At 41.7% G+C, this 20787-nt stretch overlaps 1 protein-coding gene across 3 annotated transcripts in view; it reads right to left on the bottom strand.

Moving 5' to 3' along the window:
* The window catches only part of MEIS2 (Meis homeobox 2), a 202695-nt gene that overhangs the window by 125851 nt on the left and 56057 nt on the right, over positions 1-20787 (bottom strand). For all 3 annotated transcript variants that reach the window (XM_034994828.1, XM_034994827.1, XM_034994830.1), the window contains exon 8: positions 13817-13962. In XM_034994828.1, the coding sequence (XP_034850719.1) occupies positions 13817-13962 (146 nt within the window). The remainder of the gene's footprint in view (positions 1-13816; positions 13963-20787) is intronic.

Consider the following 20787-nt stretch of genomic DNA (forward strand, 5'->3'; position numbering starts at 1 on the left):
CCTATCCACCTGGATGGCTCAGTCAGTTAAAGCATCTGCCTGCAGCTCAGGTCATGATCTCAGGGTCCAGGGAATAAGCACCATATCGGGCTCCCTGCTCAGTGGTCCCTGCACAGCGGAGAGTTTCTCCTTCTCCCTCTGCCCTCCCACACCCGCTAATGTGCACTCTCTCTCTCTCTCATAAATAAAATCTTTAAAAAAAAAACCAAAACACTTCCTTATCTGTTTTATTTTACCTGATAATACATTGAGAGATTTTTCCATACCTTAAAATATTTTTGAAACTGTAATTTTTAATGATTACACAGTAGACCATAATATCCCATTATGGTCTCCTATAGATGGAAATATAGGTGGTTTTCAATGTTTTATTGTCATAAATAATATCTTCATATGTTATTTTGCATAATTTTGTGTATGTTTCTTATTCTTCTTTAGGATAAACTCCTAGAAACTGAATTACTGGATCAAAAGATAGGAACATGATTAGTAATACATATTACAAGTTTAAATTCCAGAAAGGCTAAGCCAATTTTTATTGTCATTATTAAGGCAGATATTTCCTTCTACTCTGGACAGTGCTGGATACTAATTGTTTTTAGTCTTTCTTAATTTGATAGAAAAAACAGTATGTTGTTGCTTTTCTTTTTGAAAGTGATTTGGTTACTAATCACCTTGAGCATTTTTCAAATGCCTATTGTCCATCTGTATTTCTTCTTTTGTGAATGGACCTATTCTGTGCCTTCATTGTACTTTTTTCCTTATCGATTTTTACACTTTACTTATTAAAGACACTAATCTTTGCCTATTATATGATGTTGCACATATTTTTGCACTTTAATGTCTGCCTTTATGTTATGGTGTTTTCTTGACATTCAAAAGCTTTTTTTATTTTTGTTTAAACCTATTACCATTTTTCTTTTTAAGATTTATTTATTTACCTTAGGAGGGGGAGGGGCAGAGGGAGAGGGAAAGAGAATCTCGAGCAGACTCTGTGCTGAGCATGGAGCCCAAAGCGGGGCTTGATCTCACTACCCCAAGACCATGACCTGAGCCAAAACCAAGAGTTGGACACTCAGCCAACCATGCCACCCAGGCGCCCCCACCATTTTTCTTTGTAATTCCTTTGTTTGTATGCTCTGAAAGGATTTTACTAAATAAATAAAGGAAGAAGAAATAGATTTCCTTCAAAGAACTCTTAAATGTGCACTTACTTCAATGGAGAGTATTGGTTGTTTTTTCAAAAATAGTTAAACCATTAACCAAAAAAAACACTTATTGACTTACTTTTTCCTTTCTCAATTGATTTAAAGTGATGCCTTTAAAATTAATAACTTTCTCCATATATTTGGATTGATTTGTGTATTCTTATATTGTTCAAATGATCATTCTGCCTATTATGGTAGCCAGTGCCATATCATGCAGCTTTATAATCTATTTCACTAATACCCAGTGCAAGACCTCTCTAATTTTTCTTTTCCAAAAATATCTTGACTTTTCTTAGTTGTTTCATTATTCAGATGAACTGCAGAATCATTTTTCAGTCATGATCCAAAAAAGGAATATCTCATCGGAATTCTGACTTAACTAGTCAGCCATTCAAGAATACTCTAACCAAACTCTCCCTCTCACCTAGGCATAAGTTTTTCCTGTTGTCTGCTTTCCTCTTCCTGCCCCTGGGTGCCTGAGCTCTGCCTGGGGAAGGATGAAATGGTGCCAAGAGGGTCCATTCTGGCCTGGCCCTCTTGATCCAAGGCTGCACTGCTATGCCTTCCTAATTCACTCCCGATCACACTCTCCACATTTCCCACTCATCCAGTTAGAGCAATTCTTTTCTGAACATCCTCAGCTTTCTTCCTATTCGTTACAAAAGGTGTCTGACTCCTACCCACCTTTCTACCTGTGCTTTGACCTCCACCTTCACTGGCTTCCTCCTTTGGAACCTCACCTTATGCATTGTCAGCCTCTCCACCCCTCCACACCTACAGCCTAGCTCCCTTCCCCCCTGCTACACACCACTGCTGAAACCTGCCATCCCACGCACTGTCCTCTGCTCCTCCTTTGTTCCCTTCCAACTTCGCATGCTCTCTCCTCAGCTTGTAGAATTCAAAGGTAGACCAGGACTCCCAAGTGCCAAATCGAAAGGCTTATTTTTAGTCATCATTGTCCTTGATCTTTTTGCAGAATCTACTTCCTCTGCTTTGAAACTCCTTCTCTTTTCACATGATCTGATTATGTTCCTACTAATCTGATTTCTTTATCTTTGCTCATTACTTTCTTTCTTCTTCCCTTTAAACGTAGTTTTCAAAGAGATTCTCTCCACTAACCCCTTCTTTCTGTGCTCTCTTCCTTACTTACCTTCATCCAATGCCATGGTTCCAAGCATTGCTTCTGCAAAGATCAGCCTCAACTCTCAAACCATAGTATCACCATTTCTAACTTCCATAAAGGTTCCCCACCTGGATATCTGGGTTATGGGGTCTAAACCTAGGGCCTCAGTATACATTTCCAAGCTTTTCCCACTATTCTCCCATACATATTCTATGTTTTAGCCAAACAGGATTCTGTCTTATGAGCTGCAGCATTCACAAATCTCTGGATGTAGAATCAAAAATAGCCTGATTTAGCATCCAGATCGAAACTATCTTCGGAAAAAAATAAAATAAAATAACCTCACTAGTGTCTTGCTGAAAAGAAATAATTCTATGTCTCTCCTAGGATTTAGAGATGCAAAGCTGCTCATTCTCACCAGCTTGGCTAGCATGAAAAGTGGCAGACTGGTGAACCAGTTAATTCTCAGGATGAAGAGTTTATGGACAAAGAACAAAGATATCCAAATCCCCAAGGAGCTTGCTCCAAAGCTGTAATAATACAAGTGGGAGTCAGTTCATTGTGAGGTTTCTTTGCTATCTTTCACCCAGTTCTTTCTTTTAAGTTTGAGTTTATGAAATTTTAAAAATTACTTTCACTCATGATGCCCTTATAAACCCTGCCACAGTATGAATGGTCCATAAGGTCTCTGCCCTTTCCTTGTACATTTCATGCTAACTGTAGGATTTGATCCTCATTCCAAACAGACTTAGGTCAAAAGAAACAAGTACAATATTTTCCTCTGAAGAGTATTTCACCCATATCCAAGTTCAGGTTTCATGGAGCTAAGACAGAGCAAATTAATTATTTCGGTGGATTATATGAAGACATTAATATCATTTTATGCTTTCATAGTATTCTGCCATTTTCAAAGGGCTATTCCTAATCTCAGCTAACTCAAAACAACAAGGTGAAAGAACCAGCACTCAGAAAATTAAATGACTTGCCCAAGATAGCTGAGAGAGCAAAAAGTTGAGCCGAGAATAAGATCTTATTCAAATAACTTCACAATGATCCTAACTGGGCTGCCTCTGATGTGTGTATGGGTAAGTGTGTGTGTTCCTGTCAACAGTAGGTATTTCTTTCTCCCTGCCCTGAGATGTTTGTTTGTTTTTGTAAAGCACAAAAAATTAACAGATTGTCCTCACTATCAAAGGTAGGCAGAGCACTGATTCTTTAATTCCAAACATTTCCACTGTCTACCCCAATCAGGCGCAACCACAGATTCAAGAGAATTTAAGCACCTCCTGTTTACTTAACTAATCACATATACATTTTAAACAAGCAGGGGTGGGGATAGTATTTGGGATAGATACTGTCAAGAGAATACAAGCATGTAAGAACTAAAGAGAACCAAATCACACTTTTCTTTAAACTTGCTCTGCAAAAATACATACATACATACATACATACATACATATACATGCATACATACTTTCAAACTGTTTTTGAAAGGTTGCCCAGGCTGGTAAGGGAGATCATATTAAAAACTGATGCCTTTCACTTTGTCATACTTGATTATCACTTAAGCAGTTCATTAGCAAACATAAAAACTTCAGGATTAAGCAGTAAGAAGAGTCTTCATCGAAATGCCATCAAGTGGTAGGTGGGATTTGCCACACAGATCTGAACTTATGGTTTGCTAGAAACTAATGCAAAAACTGAACTGAGCCGATAATTGACTAATAATGATCTCACATTGCCTGTGCCCTCTTAACACTTTCTTCTTCTTCTTTTTTTTTTTTTAATTCATTGTGCGGCAAGGTTTAAAACAAGTGTAACAACTCATGAGCTGCCTGCAGGTATCTTGGAACACTGAAATGGAACCTGTAACTTTTCACCATGGGGAAAAAAATCAAGCTGCTTTTATAGAGTTCCAACATGTCACCAAACCTACGGGGAATAATCCAGCATTCATCTCTTCTATTGATAAAAGCTTTTTTCTTTTTAAAAGACTAGTGTAACACCACTCCCAGTACACTTGGGTTGTCGGCTTATGACAGGGTCATACCATGTGTCCAGGGTGAGAAAAAAGCCATTTTACCACTGAAGTATGACTGGAGTCATGGGATTATCCTTACCGAAATTATTAGTTATGGAGTTGCCAGGTATTTCCAGGTCAAAATTAATTCTGGAATATTTGTGAATCACAAGTAAATCAATCAATCAATCTATCTATGTATATACATATATATAATGAAGTGAAAACTGAGGTATTAAAATTAAGTTAAGAGCAGCAACAAGATTTGGAGGATGAAGGGTGGATCTTTGTTATCAGGCTATGTTAGGCAAATCGGATATCAGTAAACTGAGAGGCAGGGTGGTTGGAAGAGGGCTGATTAGTGGCTCATGTTAATTTTGTATAATGCTCAGAGGAACTAGAGAATAATATTCTCTTCATTTCTTGTCATCTCAGAATCCCACAATAATAATCTCTTGAGTTGTAATTTTTCTTTTTGTGGACAATCAAGTCAGAGTCAACAAATACTCATGTTATCTATTACAACCAAGAAGTAAAACTATAGTTTAAGAAAAATTATCTGCCATTATATTGTGACTTGACAACTTATCCACTATTAGATAAAAACAACTTAAATCAGTTCTGGCAGATTTGGGACTTGGCAGTTCAAAATATGAATAGCAAATGTAAAAGCATGAAAATGGCATTACTATTATGTTTTAAGAGGATAATACACCTTTAAAGGGTGCCCATGATTACTTTGCATACTGTAAACAACGGCTGCCAATCAGTTTGGAAAGTGGTACCCCGCTAGTTAATGTGCTAAAGGCAAATTCCATTCAACCAACCTCCTGCTTCCTCCCCAAGTCACTACTTCTTAACAGGAGCAGTGGGGCAGGATATCACCTTTACGCTTCATAATCTGTTCCAAACTGCAAAGACAGACTCTAGCACAGAGAAGGCAGGGCGTTTTCAGGAGTCGTCTGAAATCTGTGCAGCAATGGTCTCTAACATCAAAATTAACCCTGAGCATGAAGATGACTTTAATGACCCTGTCCCGCTGCAGCAAAGCTGAGGAACAGTGAGTGTTCCCACGACTCAGTCCCCTTGGCCTTTATGTCCCAATAACACCACCTCTCCATGGAATACACTCACAAACTGTGGTCGTGTGGAGTGAAGAAATGGAAATGTTCTCTATGATCTGAATGAATATTCACGGGTCTCGCTAAACAGCATTTAATGGCACTCTATTCTTGGAGGCTTTAAATAGCTGAATATTCAGATATGCACATGCCTTCTATTTTCTTTTATTCAAGGGTCCTCCATTCTCCATCTCTTTGAATTCTATAACGTATTTTTAAACAATTATACTTAGAGTGATATTTTATGAAACTGGGTGTTAAACTTTGAGCTAATAATTATTTTAGTGTCTTTTTGATGGTAATTTAATAAGCATTTCATTCTTCAATCTTCTCACCCAGTTGCTCATTTTAAAAATGTGTCTGTCAGCTAGTCGCTCATAATCTGGGACTTAATTTTCTTAATCTATCTCAGCTGAACTTCTTTTTAAATGGGATTGTTTGATATACTTTGGAAATATTTTGACCAAATGTTTTTGTACTGAGGAGACCGCACACCTTGGCACCCACATGGAAGGCCACTGCCACGACCACTGCCCTGGGGACTTGACCTCGAAGCCATTCGGAACGTGGACGAGAGCTGCAGAGTCCCAAACACATCAGCTTTTATGTGCAGAGCCCCTCACACTCTGATCCCAAACACCAAATTGGGACTCCAAGGAAAAGGTTATGACACAGCGACATGCAACTTTTTCCTTCCCTCAAGGGAGTCAAAGTAAATTTAGCTGCAATTTTATTTCTTCTAGAAGAGCTTCTAGGATTCAACACAACATTAGATTTTTGGCCTGTCTCTTTAATTTGAGAAATTGTAAAAACGACGACAGATGGCACACGGAATTGACTTATGTCCTCTATTCTTTACCGAGTAAGGGAGTGCATAGAAACTTTGATCAAGACAGAAGCTACAGTATGCAGGTCGCTATTCAAACTAACTGGTGGCTCTTTGGACAGCTAGGATCAGAACATTCCGGCTGTCTTTTTTAGACATTCTTTAAAACCAACCAACACTGTTGTAGGTCGGCACTGGTGATCACAGCCCCGACATTCAGCACCCTCCCTGTCCCAATAAGGACATGACGGATGTGCCATTAGCTCTGAACCTGGGAAACCTCTGAAATTACCACTCTTTCCACCCCCATCTCCCACCCCCACCCCTCAAAATCATTCTGAAATAGGAAGAACACTCAAGCTTACAGTTAATTGGAAACATTGTGAGAGAAGAGGAATGCTTAGGACAGCATGTCCATGGGAAAATAAATCACCCAGCATTGTTATTTAATGCATTGTGACATCATTTCCCGAAATTAAACAGAGATGACACCAATTCAGACGATCTCCAGTATAAGGTTCCATTCAAATAATTCACAGATGTTTTCTCCTGGCAAGCAGAAAAACAATGCAAGGGCTACAGCTAGGGGCAGCCTCAGTGCGCTGCATGTTTGTGGGAAGTCCTCTCTGCTGTTGTTTTTCAGCTGTGTGTTCTGCATATGCATTTCCACATAAGGATTTCTCTGCCCAGCAGCCCTACTTGTCTTCAGGGCTCATCTAGCTCTCTGAATGTGAGAGAGGCCATCTCTCATGGCCTAAGTAAGTCCAACATTTTATATTTGGTATTCATTTGGCCTATAGCGATTGGTATTAAGTAGATCAATCTCAGCATCATAAAGGCATTAATTTTCAAGTAGAAATAACTAACGTCCATGGAATACTGATTCAGTTTACCATTCAAGGCCCTTCGAGAGAGATCTCATGATAGGAATGATCAGAATCTCCAAGGACAGACACCCATGTGGACTGAACGAGTAGAGAACCTGGGGTACAGATGAACGAGGCTGGCAGCGTGGCCTCTCTCACCCCTGCTGATCTCATGAGGTACTACTAGAGCTCGGGCAGCTGGAAACCCAAGTACGCAACCAAAAAACCAAAATACTCAACATTTGTGTGGCACATCACAGTCACACATTCGCTACATCATCCGATGTAGCAACCAACCAGCTAAGTAGGGCACATATTCACTATTTTAATTTTTCGATAAGGAAATAGGTTCAGAGGTTGACTAGCTTACCCAAGATTACAGAGCTCAAACCCAGTCTTCTAATTTCACATTCAGTGACTCCTTAAAAAAAAAAAACCACCACCAACAACAACAACAAAACATGCTATCTGTCAGGCAGCCTCGACTTTAACACTCTGAGGAAGCTGGAGACTCTAGATTCTGTTCACATACTGGACCTCTTACAGCGAAAGGGAGCATTCTGTATCAAAAGGAGGCCCCAGCTGAGGCATTCTGAACTGTTCCATAACAGGTTTCTTCTTCACCTTCCACCCTCTCCCTCTCCCAAAGGCTCACCAGCGTACTCTGGCTTTCCATTAGCACCAGGACCCTTGGATGCTATCATTTAGCATAACTGAGCAGCCATCAAATGTTTATACGGCTCTAGAAGGCATGATTTAGATGATGTTCTCTCCTGCTGAGGGACATCCGGGACCTGTTTGGGAAAACCTGATCTCCCCATCTCACACAGACCGCGCGAGCAAGTGGTTACTTCAGCTGCTCAGTTCCACTGGTCAAAGGCTCCTGCTGGCCAATCAGCTAGATTACAGTAAGAATTATACTATGTCCTTACTGTAAGAGCCAGGCATAGGACTGAATGCTTTACATTATCTATATGATCTCATGCAATCCCTGCAATAACCCTCCTAAGTTGGTTCTAGAATTATCCCCATTCTACAGATATGGAAGATGAGGCTTAGAGAAGGTAGCTGCTCAAGATCAAAAATCTACTATGTGGCAGATTCCAGGCCCTGTGTTTTGTTTTGCTTTGCCCCTGATAATGAATAACTGATAGTCACGACACGGTAGAATCTTATGCCTGGAAAGCCCCACGAAAGGACACTTAGTGCTTCTTTTCAAGTAGGACTCATCTAACCTCCCCCAGTCAGAAAGCCAGGCCCTGGGCTCTTCACTTCGACACTGGATCACCTCATTTAAGAAAAGAAGCCATCTAGGTCTACATAAGATGAAGAGAACTAGTTAAAAGGCAAAATAGTCTAAGTCAGTATCTCTCTGTCTCTCTGTCTTTCTCTGTCTCTCATGTGTATGTGTGTGCCTCTGTGTGGGTACAGTAAAAAATGTGAGAGATGACTAAGTTGACTGTCATATGGTCTTGATGAACTCCCTGGAGAAGAGATATGTGTTCTTCTACGGTAACACGGAGCTGTATTTACTCATAACTTGGGTATATGGTCTCTGCAGGATGATAAACTTTAAAACTCACGTTTCTTACCAGAGACCCTTACAAAATCCCATAAAACAATCTCTAATAGACAAGGAGCTAAACGACGAAACGCGTGAACGGCAGGCTTCATCACTCTCCCTCACCATCAGAGGTCTAGAGGGGGACAAAGCGTTTTGCCTGGAACAAAGGGCACAGTTTTTAGAACCTGCAGTTTCAAGAAGGCTGCACGATATGACCTCACTTTAATTTGCTTCTGATTCTGCACACATATCTTTGAAAGAAGTCCCACATCCCCTAAGTGTGAGCTTTCGCCTCGTGTTTTCAAATGAGAAAAACTTTAGAGACTGGTATGAGCAAGGGGTGTCTTTGTGTGTGAGCACTTCCAGTTTTCATTCCGTGATCAAATATATTCTTTGCAGCACAACTAGAAAGCTCTCGAAGGTGGCCAGTGGAGGTGCCTGAGAGCCTAACTGAGCACATTAAGGGCTTCTTGGCGTGGAAGAGTGTTTCACGGTTATGAATAAACCGTTAGCCCCAGTATTATTTCTTGCTGTTTCTTTCTTTAACTATCTTTGAAGTCAAATGAAAACAGTTGTAATGGCAGGCTTACTTTTATGATACCATAATCTTCATGTGTTAGTGAAAGGAATATACTTCCCTAGGATTTCCCTAAGTTCTTTTGCCATTGGGTACTTTCCAGCAAAAGCACATACATTTCCAACAGATTCTTTCTTCAATCTTCACTAGATTTCTTAGTCTGAGAAGCCAGGCAGAGCCATCAACCAGTAGAGGAGGGGGTAATCGTATATAGAACATTTCCAGGAGGTGAATTTCTAAATATATACATAATTTAAAAACATACATACATATATATATACACACATATACATATATGGGTTTATTTTTTTTAAGTTATTATGAGCTTTTTAAAGGGGATTTTTAAAAGACACTTTGGAAATTGGTAGTCAGAAACCAGAAATGAATTATCTAGCCTCAGATTAAATTTAAATTCAAAGTGCTTAACTCTGAATACGGATATTCCTCAATTCATCCAATAGTTTGTTTTGTTTAAATGCCACTTTGGATTTAGTTTAACTATCTCCTTCAATATAATCAATCAGCTGCAAGCGAATTACCTTTTCCCCTAAAGTTGGTGGTGCACAGGAATTTGAGATTGTTTTAACTGTTACAGTTGTAGTGGGACTCGTTCTTCCAAGAAAACTGAAGGTTAATGATTTTTGTCATATTGAGACTAAGGCTTAACAATTGCTACAGTTGGCCTTTGTTGAGGTGGGCTTCTTTTTTCTCTGAGCCTTTTGAGGTATTCAGAATAGGTGACAATAGCTTGCAGTTGAGAACATATGTAGAGAGACCCCTGTGGCTTATTGGAAAAAGTTGCTCCATGCTGGTTGGGTGTTTGGAAAAAAAAATACAACCAGAGTTCTTTTATGTTCTGCTAGTTAATGAATGCATGAATGTCAAAATGGGCCAATGGCCCATTCAGGGGGCAAAGCCTCAGCAGCCCCCTTCTTTAAGAACACATCCTGAGATGCAAAATACATTTGCTTAACAAATTAAAATAATGAGATAATTCAATTAGCTTCTTTTTAAAAAAAAGAAAGAAAAAAGGGTACATCGGGGATTATTGTAATACAAGAACAGGTCATACTGCACAAAAGGGAACAAACCAGTTTGAAATAATGTTAAAGAGACTAAGAATGGAGGAATGCACACTGAATCATGCATTTGTGAAGAAATTTACATGAAATAATAATTTAGACTACATCTATTTTCAGTGAGCTAGAGCCAACATTTCACTTTGAAAGTTGAAATTAATTAAGTGACAGAAAAATATAGTGGGCATCTCTATTTCCAAGGACTTCCTCATGCCTGTTAGTGCACGTAAGAAAAGTCTAAATTAACATGTCGCTAGTTAGGGGTCTCTATTCTTGGTTTCTGAGCTCAGAATTATAGCTGAGTAAATCTTTCAGCTCATTAAAGATTGGAAAGTAAAAGTTTTACAGGACCATCCTCATCAAAGTGACTGAACCTCTTCTCTGCAGTTGGGGTGAAATCTGGATGAAGAGGGAAAAATTTTTTTTTTCAAAGAGAAAGCCAGCTGAGGAGAATTTCCTCATGATACAAGGGAGGTGTAGAAAGGGCAAGGGAGGGGAGCAGAGGGAAAGACTGGGAGACAAAGCCAGTGGGAGAAAGTAATGAAAGGGGCATGTTGTGAAAGAAGGTCATGGGGAGGAGAAAAATAAAGCACTTAGCGGAGACTAAAAAGGAAAGGGGGACAGGGAGGCAAGGATGACCAGAGGCTGGGACAGAACGGGGCTCTGGCTACGTGCTCCTGAGGCGAACCCAGCGCTATGGGTGCAGGAAAGGACCCTGCAGTGTGGATACCCTGCACTGTGTCCCTCTCGTTTGAAAAATGGGACAACGGAAGGTCCAGAGAACTTAATGGGCTTAACTGTGGTTCAGCCGGTTACAGGGGCGTGCTGACCTCAAAAGGCCGGTTTCCCGACTGCCTGGCTGAGGTTCTTTGATTCTTCTCTCCCCACTCCAAGGACAGGCATTCATGAAAATTTTCAGCTGGCCGTACAATTCTGCACCAAGTCTCGAGTTCCTTTAACCAGATTGAAAGCACTCTCAGGGCGGAGACAAAGTGCTGTGGTTGGTTTGTAGCCCCCTGCACAGCAAAGCCACAAGGAGTGCCCAGCAATCACTGGCCACCCACAATTTTTCACCAGTGGCCACAGTGCACGGTGGGTTCAGCCCAGGGCAGGGAGGTGGGAGATAAGGTACCGACAGGACAAGGTGGGAGGTCCAGAAAGGGCTCCGGACACTGACACTGGAGACTCAAGGCCCAGAATACGGCCGGTGAAGGAGAGAGTCGGCTTGAAGAGAAAGGTGCAAAGAAAGTCTTCTCTACTCAGAGAGACTGGGGGAACAGGAAGCTTTAAAAGCAAATACAGAAAATGGCACTTGGCTTCTCCCTATCTCCCACCGTGACGCCAAGCGTATTGGTGGTGGAGGCTGCGTGAGGTTTACAGGCCACAGGGAAAGAGGATAAGGGTTTCAGCAAAGTCATCATAATGTGGTGGAAAAGGCACAGTGCTGGGGACAGGGAAGGTTGGGTCCTTGTCGCAGCTTGACCTTGAGTTAATCACTTCCCTTTCTGGGTCTCAGTTTCCTCCTTTGCAAACAGAGCAGCTGAATTCTCTCAGGTTCGGCTGTTCTGGGATGTTGACTTTGATTACTGAGGGACTGCGAATACATGGAGATGTTTGCTTGGAAAGCCACGGTGGAAATCTCTCTTCGGCCGAGAAGGGCTGAGCATGAAGGAAGACAGCGGGGGGGGGGGGGGGGGGGGAAGCCAAACAGGTGAGCTCGCGGGGAGCAAGCTGTGTGCCTGCCCTCCGTGCACCCCTACCCTGCCTTTCTAACTTGCTACTCTAACCAAACCGACCTTCGGTTAAAAAAACGAGAAGCCCCTCCCCTCACACTCACTCGACTTCCAAATTAAAAACATTTTACAGGTTAGTAAATCTCCAGCTGAGGTGATGTAGCAAAGAACAGCTGTGAAGTAATTTTGATAATGATGAGAATAATAGCCACATGGCAAGGTTCAGGGCTTTGCTGTTGCAGCTTCAGTGCTCCTGAATAGATAAAAGTGATTAAATACTCCTGATTATCCCTGACCAATATGTAATGGATTTACAGCCCTTTCAATTAGTCAGTATTTGCTTAGGACTCATTATTTTGTCTTTGGTTAAGTAATCAGCCCAGAGACCGCATGTTCTGTCTAATTCCTCTGAGCCGAGTCAGTGCAGGGCCCTGACCTTTGAAATGGCCATAGCTGCAAGGCAAGAATAACCACTACACCGGGGCAGCCTCGTTGGTCCTCCCAGCTAATCCTGACACCACAGGCCAGATCGATACACCTTAGTTTGCTACTAATGTCCTTACATCAAAATGGCCGATTTAGGAATGTGAATTTATCGCTCGGCCCTCCCCGCCACCACTGCACCCCTTGCCCTCTGGAGCTCCGCTGCGAGAGCAGAGCGGCAGCCACCACCATAAATAAAAGTGGAACCTTGTCCTGGACCCATGACACTGTAACTAATGTCATTCAGCATGGCAACACACAAGTTGGACAATCAAAGAGGACCTTCAGCTTTCAGCGGGCTACTCTATTTTTAAGCATTAGCCTAAAGAGAATGGCCTGAAAACAATATCATAGCAAGCAGCCGCCTCTGACACCTTCACCATTTGCCCGGAATTTCCAAGCCAACAGTAAAATACGAGCGCCTGGTTCCTCTGTAAAAATATACTGTAAATTTTTTTTTTTGGTCATGAGAGTCTCAGAGTCAACGGGATACACCGACACATAAAACCGAATGCAAACAGGAGGGTAAAGATCCACTATTACTTTAAAAATGTGGCAGAGTTGATCTTTTCCCAGAACTGAACAGGGTGAGCTTATAACAAAATGGACTTAAACAGCTAACAAAGAGTCTTTAATCTCCACATTATAGACGAAGGTGCTACAGCACCTAGAACCCTCTGTTTGTCACATAAACATGGGCCATGTTTGCACGCGGCTCCAGCAAGTACAGTTGCACCCGATACCATGAGCTTGGACACGCATGGGGCAAGGCGCCTCTTTTCTTTCTTTTTCTTTCTTTCTTTCTTTCTTTCTTTTTTTTTTTTTTTTGCCTCCTGGAGGAGATGGCTTTCATTAAGAGTGTAATCAGCAGCGTTTATGGATTCATGAGCCATTTCCCTTGGTTGCGGTGGCGGTATCTGAAGTCGCTCTCACACCTTTTAGCATAAATAACAAATTTATTTACACGTGCTGTGTAGGGCCCTAGACCATTCTGAATAATAAGGTCCATTCCTGGCCTATTAAAACAAAAATGTCCTCCTTCCTAGAGGGTGTTCTGTGGGTAGTGACAGTTGGCAAAACCTTAACTGCTCCGTTAGTCATCAGATTTCAAGAAAGGGAAAACAGGCACCTTATTTTTTAAAAAATCTGTTATCAACCTGTATAGTATGCTAGCAGCAGGCAAAACAACAAAACTTTCTCTTTCATCTTGACTTACTGTGAGATGCTGGAAGAGCCAGGCTCTCATGATATTTGTTGCTACTTTGGGGAAAATGCCTCTTTTCTTCTGGCGTTTTTTGTCCTTGTCTGGATCATCATCGTCACCTGTGCCAGGTGAAGCTACACTGTTGTCTAAACCATCCCCTGGTAGAAAAAAAAAAATGAAAATACATTAGACACAACACAGAAAGGGTTCCAACAACAATGTGCAGCTAATGATGAGCTCAGCTAAGCTTGTTGAAAGAAATGCATTAAGCGGGTATATTCTCTTTCATTAAAGTAGAGTTGGAGACACAAATACGTAAAAGACAAAATTAAACCAGGTCTCTTCAAATGTTAATTTTGTGTGTCTCCCACTTGCCCATATCATTAATTCAATTATAATTGTGTGCTTGACACAGTGCAGTAGCTCTTTGTCAATTATGGAATCCAATGTGGGAAAACCGCCATCAGAAAACCCATTCGGTGGAAATGCATCCCCATGCCCACGGTGAACACATACTGCAGGGTAATCAAGTTAAATGTTCTGTAGTCTATATACTCTAGGCTGTCTGCATAGGTGACAGTAACTGTGTCACTTCCTTGCACATAACACACTGCCTCCTCAGCCCCTCCTAGGACTGTCACCTCTTAAGCACGCACATTCACACACTCCTCAGATGACCCCGCACTCAGCATTTGCATGACATGAAAACTTTTAGCTCTCTGCACCACTGATCATGATCATTATCATTAAAAAAAAAAAAAAAAGATATACATGAAGGTAGGGTGCTCACTTAATCAGAAGTTTCTATCACCGTCTTCCCCTTCTGTGCTTTTCTCTGGCATTAATTGTGCATTAGCAAAAATCATTTACTTTTAACAGTCATAGTTATTTTTTCTTGCCCTCCAGCAAAAATGCCTTGAAAGCCTGCCTGGAGGGCATCTAAATTATGTATCTGAAAAACTCTTCCGGCAAGGCATTGCAGGACCCCTACTTTCTTAAAATTCATACGAGCACGTCTTCCTGTTTTTGGGAAGGCATCAATCAAGAGCAGCAATATATGCCATATCCCTACATTAATATTTGAACTAATAACTTTAAAAAAAGGAAAGAAACAAGATCCGACTTGTGGCATAATCAAATGCAAAATAAATGAAGAATACGGGGACAGCACTGGGGCTTTATGGATGGCTGTGTTTTCCTTGCACATCATTAGCCTGGAGCCACACGAAAGAGGAAAACAGAGAAGTGGAGAGTTTATGCTCCCTGCTGGTGTTTAAGAAGCTGGGGTCCTGGAAGGACATCTGGGAATTGCGCTGAGATGGGGGTTTTTGTAATTTAAGAATAGACATTCATTAGCAGTAAATGCCATAAATCCCATGCTAAGTAAAAACCTTGTCCAAGAAAGCCTAAAACAATAAACTCTGTGCTCAATGTAGCCTGAGCTAGACGCTCCGCAGTTTCCCGGGGAATGCCGGAGATCCACCAGCTCATTCCCAGACCTGTTCCTTCCTCTTGGACTGGGCTACTCCACGACGGCCTGCCCACTGGGCCCCTCACCTTCCAACTTCGGCGTCCACTCTGTGGGCTTCCCTATACCTGTTCTCTTCCTTTCTCACCAAAAAACCCTCAACCTTCTTTGACCAGAGAAGCAGAAAAGCCACAGCAAAGAGCTGGCAGATTAATTTTATTGACATTTCCATTTTCACTGCAATGTGATACCCTCCATCACATGGAAGAGATGACCCTCACTATTTACAGACTGACAGGCCACTTCATTACAACCACCCTGCCCCAAGGCAAAGCAGCTCCCTTCCATCTGCCCAAACACTAGAGCATGACCCCGAAGTTGCTGTTCTCTTTTTCTTTGCCGTCTGTTATGATAAAAAAAATTTAAAGAGAGTGAGTGAAAGGGACCCCAAATAGTCAAAGAACTAATCAGAGTACAGGGAAACAAAAGGCATTTGACTTTTGAATACTGCATCTACAGAGGCTAGTCTTCATCTGCCTACCCTCCCTACACATCCGTGTATACTAGGGGTCGCTCGCACAAGGAGACACACACACTCACATACACAAGCTCGAGCAGGGACACGCATACACGCTTTCCACCATGCCAAGGAACTGCTGCAAGGCAAATTCTCACCCACACTAATGGCTTCTGACTGCTCCTTGGCAACCCTAGCATTTTAACCTGGGTGGATGTGCTCTCCAAAATACAGATACTGGAGCGATCTCATCAGCTGTTCATGTGACACAGATGGAGAGTGGCTATTAGGAGCCAGGCAGTGGGCCTTGGGGATCTGAGGTGCTGTTCTGTAGCCCGAGGCAATTTTGAAAAGCAGTACCCGGAGATGAGGAAAAAAAAAAAATCCACATGGCAAGTCCAAGTTTGAAGTCGGTCAGTCTGTCTGTCTACCCACCACGGATAAAGATATCTTTGTCTCTTAATGTAAAATCTATGTGGGCTATCTGGACGTACACTGCAGATAATGTATGTATGGAATGGCTCTTCCTTCAATGTCTTCCAAATATAAAAACACACACTGTAAACAATGCCTGTGTGTATATATTTCTTCCGAAGCACATATGGTTTCTGTGTATATGTTTAAGCTGAAATTGTCAGGATTTTGTTAAAATCTCGTTTAGCTCTTTTTGATAGATTTCTGAATATACTTATTTTAAAAGGTTAATTGCTTAATTGAAGGAAGTTCAACCAAAAAAAAAAAAAAAGAAAGAAAGAAGAAGAAGAAGGAGGAGGCATTTGCATTTTTCACCCAATCAATGACCTTAAAAATGAGAGACAGCATTTCCACAGTGCATTTTCTCATGCTTAAAAGCAAAGAGGGCTGGTAACACCTTCAAACTATTTAGCTCAAGGAAAAAAAAAAACATAACTAGATTGAGCGTCCTTTGATGACTGACCGAAACTGGAGAAGGCAGGACCATTACATGAATTTTAATTTTATATAAGTGTTGTAAAATATTTGAATTTGGATCCAGTGTAACAGATAATTGTAAAGAAAAATGTGCCCATTTTTATAATAAGTAGATATTAGACATTAGATTTTTAAATTAATATTAGTGTCTCTACCTCCTTAAGGCGAGGAGTTTTCCTCTCCACGTTAACACAATAAATGCCATTTTTTTTTTCCTCCAATGGACTGTGAACCAAGTCCAGCATGGAGGAATAACAACAACATAAAGAAAGATTTTGAAAGGAAACTGTGTGATCTGCAACCTAAAATAAAATTGTGCAGAGGATGCCAAAGTTAGTAACTCTTCAAGTGGACGTTGTTCTCTTGCTTTAAGGCTGTGTGCGTGTAAGACGGTTGGCAATCCCTGGGACCTGTGCCAAATGAGTTTCTGTGCCGGAGAGGGTGTGTGTGTGTGTGTGTGTGTGTGTGTGTGTGTGTGTGCACAGATGCACGTGCCAAAAGGTATACGAGATAATAGAGTACATCTCAGCATCTGAAGTTAAGATTCCAAAGTGTGGAGTCCTGAGGCCAAGAACTGTCTTTTGCTTCTCTTTTTATCCTGAGAGCACACCTCTGTGTCTGACCCAGAGCAGATACCCAGTGATTGTATGTTGGGGGAGGGAAAAACTGAACTCACCCATAAGCTTATGCAAGGACCCTCCCCTCTTTCTGAGAATCCCAAACTGGGGCAACCGCACTCATTATAGTGCCTCAGGGGCCGGGCTGCCTGTGTGCACACAGTCACTTCTAAACATACCAGGAATGGTGCTTCTTTGAAGAACCCAGTGTCCATCACGGCCTTTTGGGGGGGCCATTCCACCAGCACTGCCATCTCTGATGATGAAAAACTAAAGAAAAAATAGTGGAATGCTCCTTCTAAAAGGTTACTAATCCCTTCTCGAATTTGGGACAAAGATACTCAAAAGAGCTGTGTATTACTGGAATGCACTGTGTGTGACCATGGAAAGAAATATTCAAGGCCTGTAGATAGACAACTTTGACGTGTATTGAATCATCAGGGGAGATCGTTAAAAACACAGGTCTCTAGGCCTTATCCCAGATTCACTGACTCAAAATATCCCAGGGCAGGGGCAAGGAATTTATATTTTTAACATGTTCCTTGGATTTGCTTATGCAATCAGCCTAGCACTGGTTCTCAAACTGGCTTTTGGAAGCCACTGAACTAGATGAGCCTCTGATTTGAAAGAAGATGCAACCTCAGGAATGGGTCGGAAGTTCCAAGTCTATCCTACTCCCATGCATCTGGTCAGTGGTCATGGTGAGGAACTACAATGTGGCCCGGGTTTTATTCACTGCAGAAGAACCACAATGTTCTCCATCACATGGACTGACCAGCAGAATGGAGTCTCATCCTGATCTCCTGATGATGAGGGATACAAAGGATGAAAGGAGCTCCATAGAACATTGGGTCTCAAAATGCGGACCAGCAGCGTTAGCACTGATGAAGAAACTGTGAGAAATGCAAATTCGTGTACCCTCCCAGACCGAGTGAATTTGAATCTCCAGGGGGGAGTCTAATAATCTGAATGTGAGTAAGTGTTCCAAGTGATTCTAATGACCACTCACGTTCAAGAAGCAATGCTATAGAGCACATAGAAGATCCCCTTAACCTGCTACCCCTGGTGGTTACTGTCTGAAGGTCTTAATATAATCTCTGGTTCTTCCTCCTGTTTTAAGACTCTGAGGTATTGGGGTGCCTGGGTGGCTCAGTCAGTTAAACGTCTGCCTTCAGCTCAGGTCATGATCCTGAAGACCCAGGATCGAGCCCCGAGTCAGGCTCCCCGCTCAGTGGGGAGTCTGCTTCTCCCTCTGACCCTCCTCCTCCCTCTCGTGCTCTCTCTCTCTCACGGTCTCTCTCTCAAATAAATAAATAAAGTCTTTATTTTAAAATGGGGCGGGGCACCTGGGTGGCTCAGTTGTTAAGCCTCTGCCTTGGCTCAGGTCATGATCCCAGGGTCCTGGGATTGAGCCCCACATCTGGCTCCTTGCTCAGCGGGAAGCCTGCTTCTCCTTCTCCCACTCCCCCTGCTTGTATTCCCTCTCTCACTGTGTCTCTCTCTGTCAAATAAATAAATAAAATCTTTAAAATTAAAAAAAAAAAACAAAACTCTGTGGTATTTTAAGAGCTTCTGTGGCTAGATTTACACCCATGCTCTGGAGGAAGTCACACACACTTTCCATAGCTGAGCATACCACGCTCAGAGCTACACCTACCTAAAAAACCACTACTGAGAGAGTTTAGTCACGGGAAGCTAAATCCTGGGATACCATGGGTATCCAGGTTTTGGTAGACTCCATACCCATAGCTGTGTAGCCAGTGAATCAAGGAAGGATATGGACACATTATGAGAGGATCCTTGGATAATTCTAAAGCAGAAATTCCCAATCCATAAAATTCTACATCATAAAAACTACCTAGGCAAAAGGACATCACTTCCTTTCATTGGCATACTGTCTTACTCCATTTAGCCAAAAGTCTATATTTTAGACATCAATTTCTTGGTCTGGAATAAAGCAATGATACAAACAGTGACAATGTGCTATGATGAGTCCTATATCACTGGGATGTGGCCTTCTTGCCCTATCAGAAATACAATGTAGCGACCAAGAGGGTCCATCTTCTTCTACCTTTCTACCTCCTCCACCGCCCTCCAAAAACAAAACAAAACAAAACAGAACAAAACCAAACCAAACCCAGTCATCTACCAGTGAGAAAAATGAGGCCAGGATATTAGGCTGTTGTTCAAAGTTCCACAGTATTATGTGGTCAAGGATAAACTAGAGTTCTGGCAACTTCAAGTCCAGTGTTACGACCACTGGTTTTCTCACATTAATATCATAGGTTATCTTTTACTTTTCAAAGCATTACCTCATTGGAACTCTGTTATCAGTGACAGATCTAAGCAAGGTTTGATCTCTCACAAGAGAAGGTCTAAGTGCAGAGGAGAGATTAGATCTACGGCGGAGGAGTTGGGACTGAGCTAGAGCCGGTCCAGACTGGTCCAGGTTCAAAGAAAACGTGCAGACTTTTCTCCCAAAAGTAAGCCATCGCTTGAAGGGCTTTAGATATACGCAGTACAGCAACAGTCTTTGAGGGTAGGGGTTTTTTATAACAGGCTTATTGTCATCCAAGCGGAGACACCAGACTGACCTTCAGAGCATAGAGATGCTACAAATATTTGAGAACCCACACCCACTGCCCATACAGTCAGGACCTCATGAGCTCTGTGCAATGCTATTAAATACTTCATAGAACTGTGATCAAAGCAATATATCCCCTTGCCTCCAAGTCCCTTTTTTAACACTAAAGTTTCTGTGACATTTGGCACACTGTCAAATAACAATCATCTAAAACTGACCTCTCGATCTTGTATTAGGACAAATAAGCATATTTGGTTGGTACCATTTGTACTTCTTCTGGGTAAGTCAGTGGTGCATTATTTAATCCTCACTTCCCCTCCTGGGTGGCTCAGTCAGTTAAGTGACTGCCTTCGGCTCAGGTCATGGTCCCAGGGTCCTGGGATCAAGCCCTGCATCGGGCTCCTTGCTCAGTGGGGAGTCTGCTTCTCCCTCTACCTGCCACTCCCCCTGCTTCTGCCCTCTCTCCAGCAAATAAATAAATAAAATATTTAAAAAATGATAATCCACACTTCCCCAAGTTTGGGACCAGGTTTACTAGTTAAATACATTCATACAAAATATATGCTGTAAAAAAGAAGGATATCTCATCTGAGAGAACATGGCTTTTTTCCCCTCTTTTTTGCTAAACAGAAACTCACTATATTATCCTTTTCACTGTGTGCCATGTAAATTCACTAATTTCATACACACGCACACATATATATCTTCTCTAACAGTCTGTTTCCAGGAATTAGGTATATTGACAAGTACATAGGTGTTTATACACATGATCATAAACCTATATGTATATAAATTAAATTGTATCTTTTTCAAATCAGTCACCAAGTCGTACACAAGTCATTTGTG

This window comes from Mirounga leonina, unplaced genomic scaffold (genome assembly GCF_011800145.1).
Source record: "Mirounga leonina isolate KUSES-001 unplaced genomic scaffold, KU_Mleo_1.0 Mir_91, whole genome shotgun sequence".
In the NCBI taxonomy this organism is placed as follows: Eukaryota; Metazoa; Chordata; class Mammalia; order Carnivora; family Phocidae; genus Mirounga; species Mirounga leonina.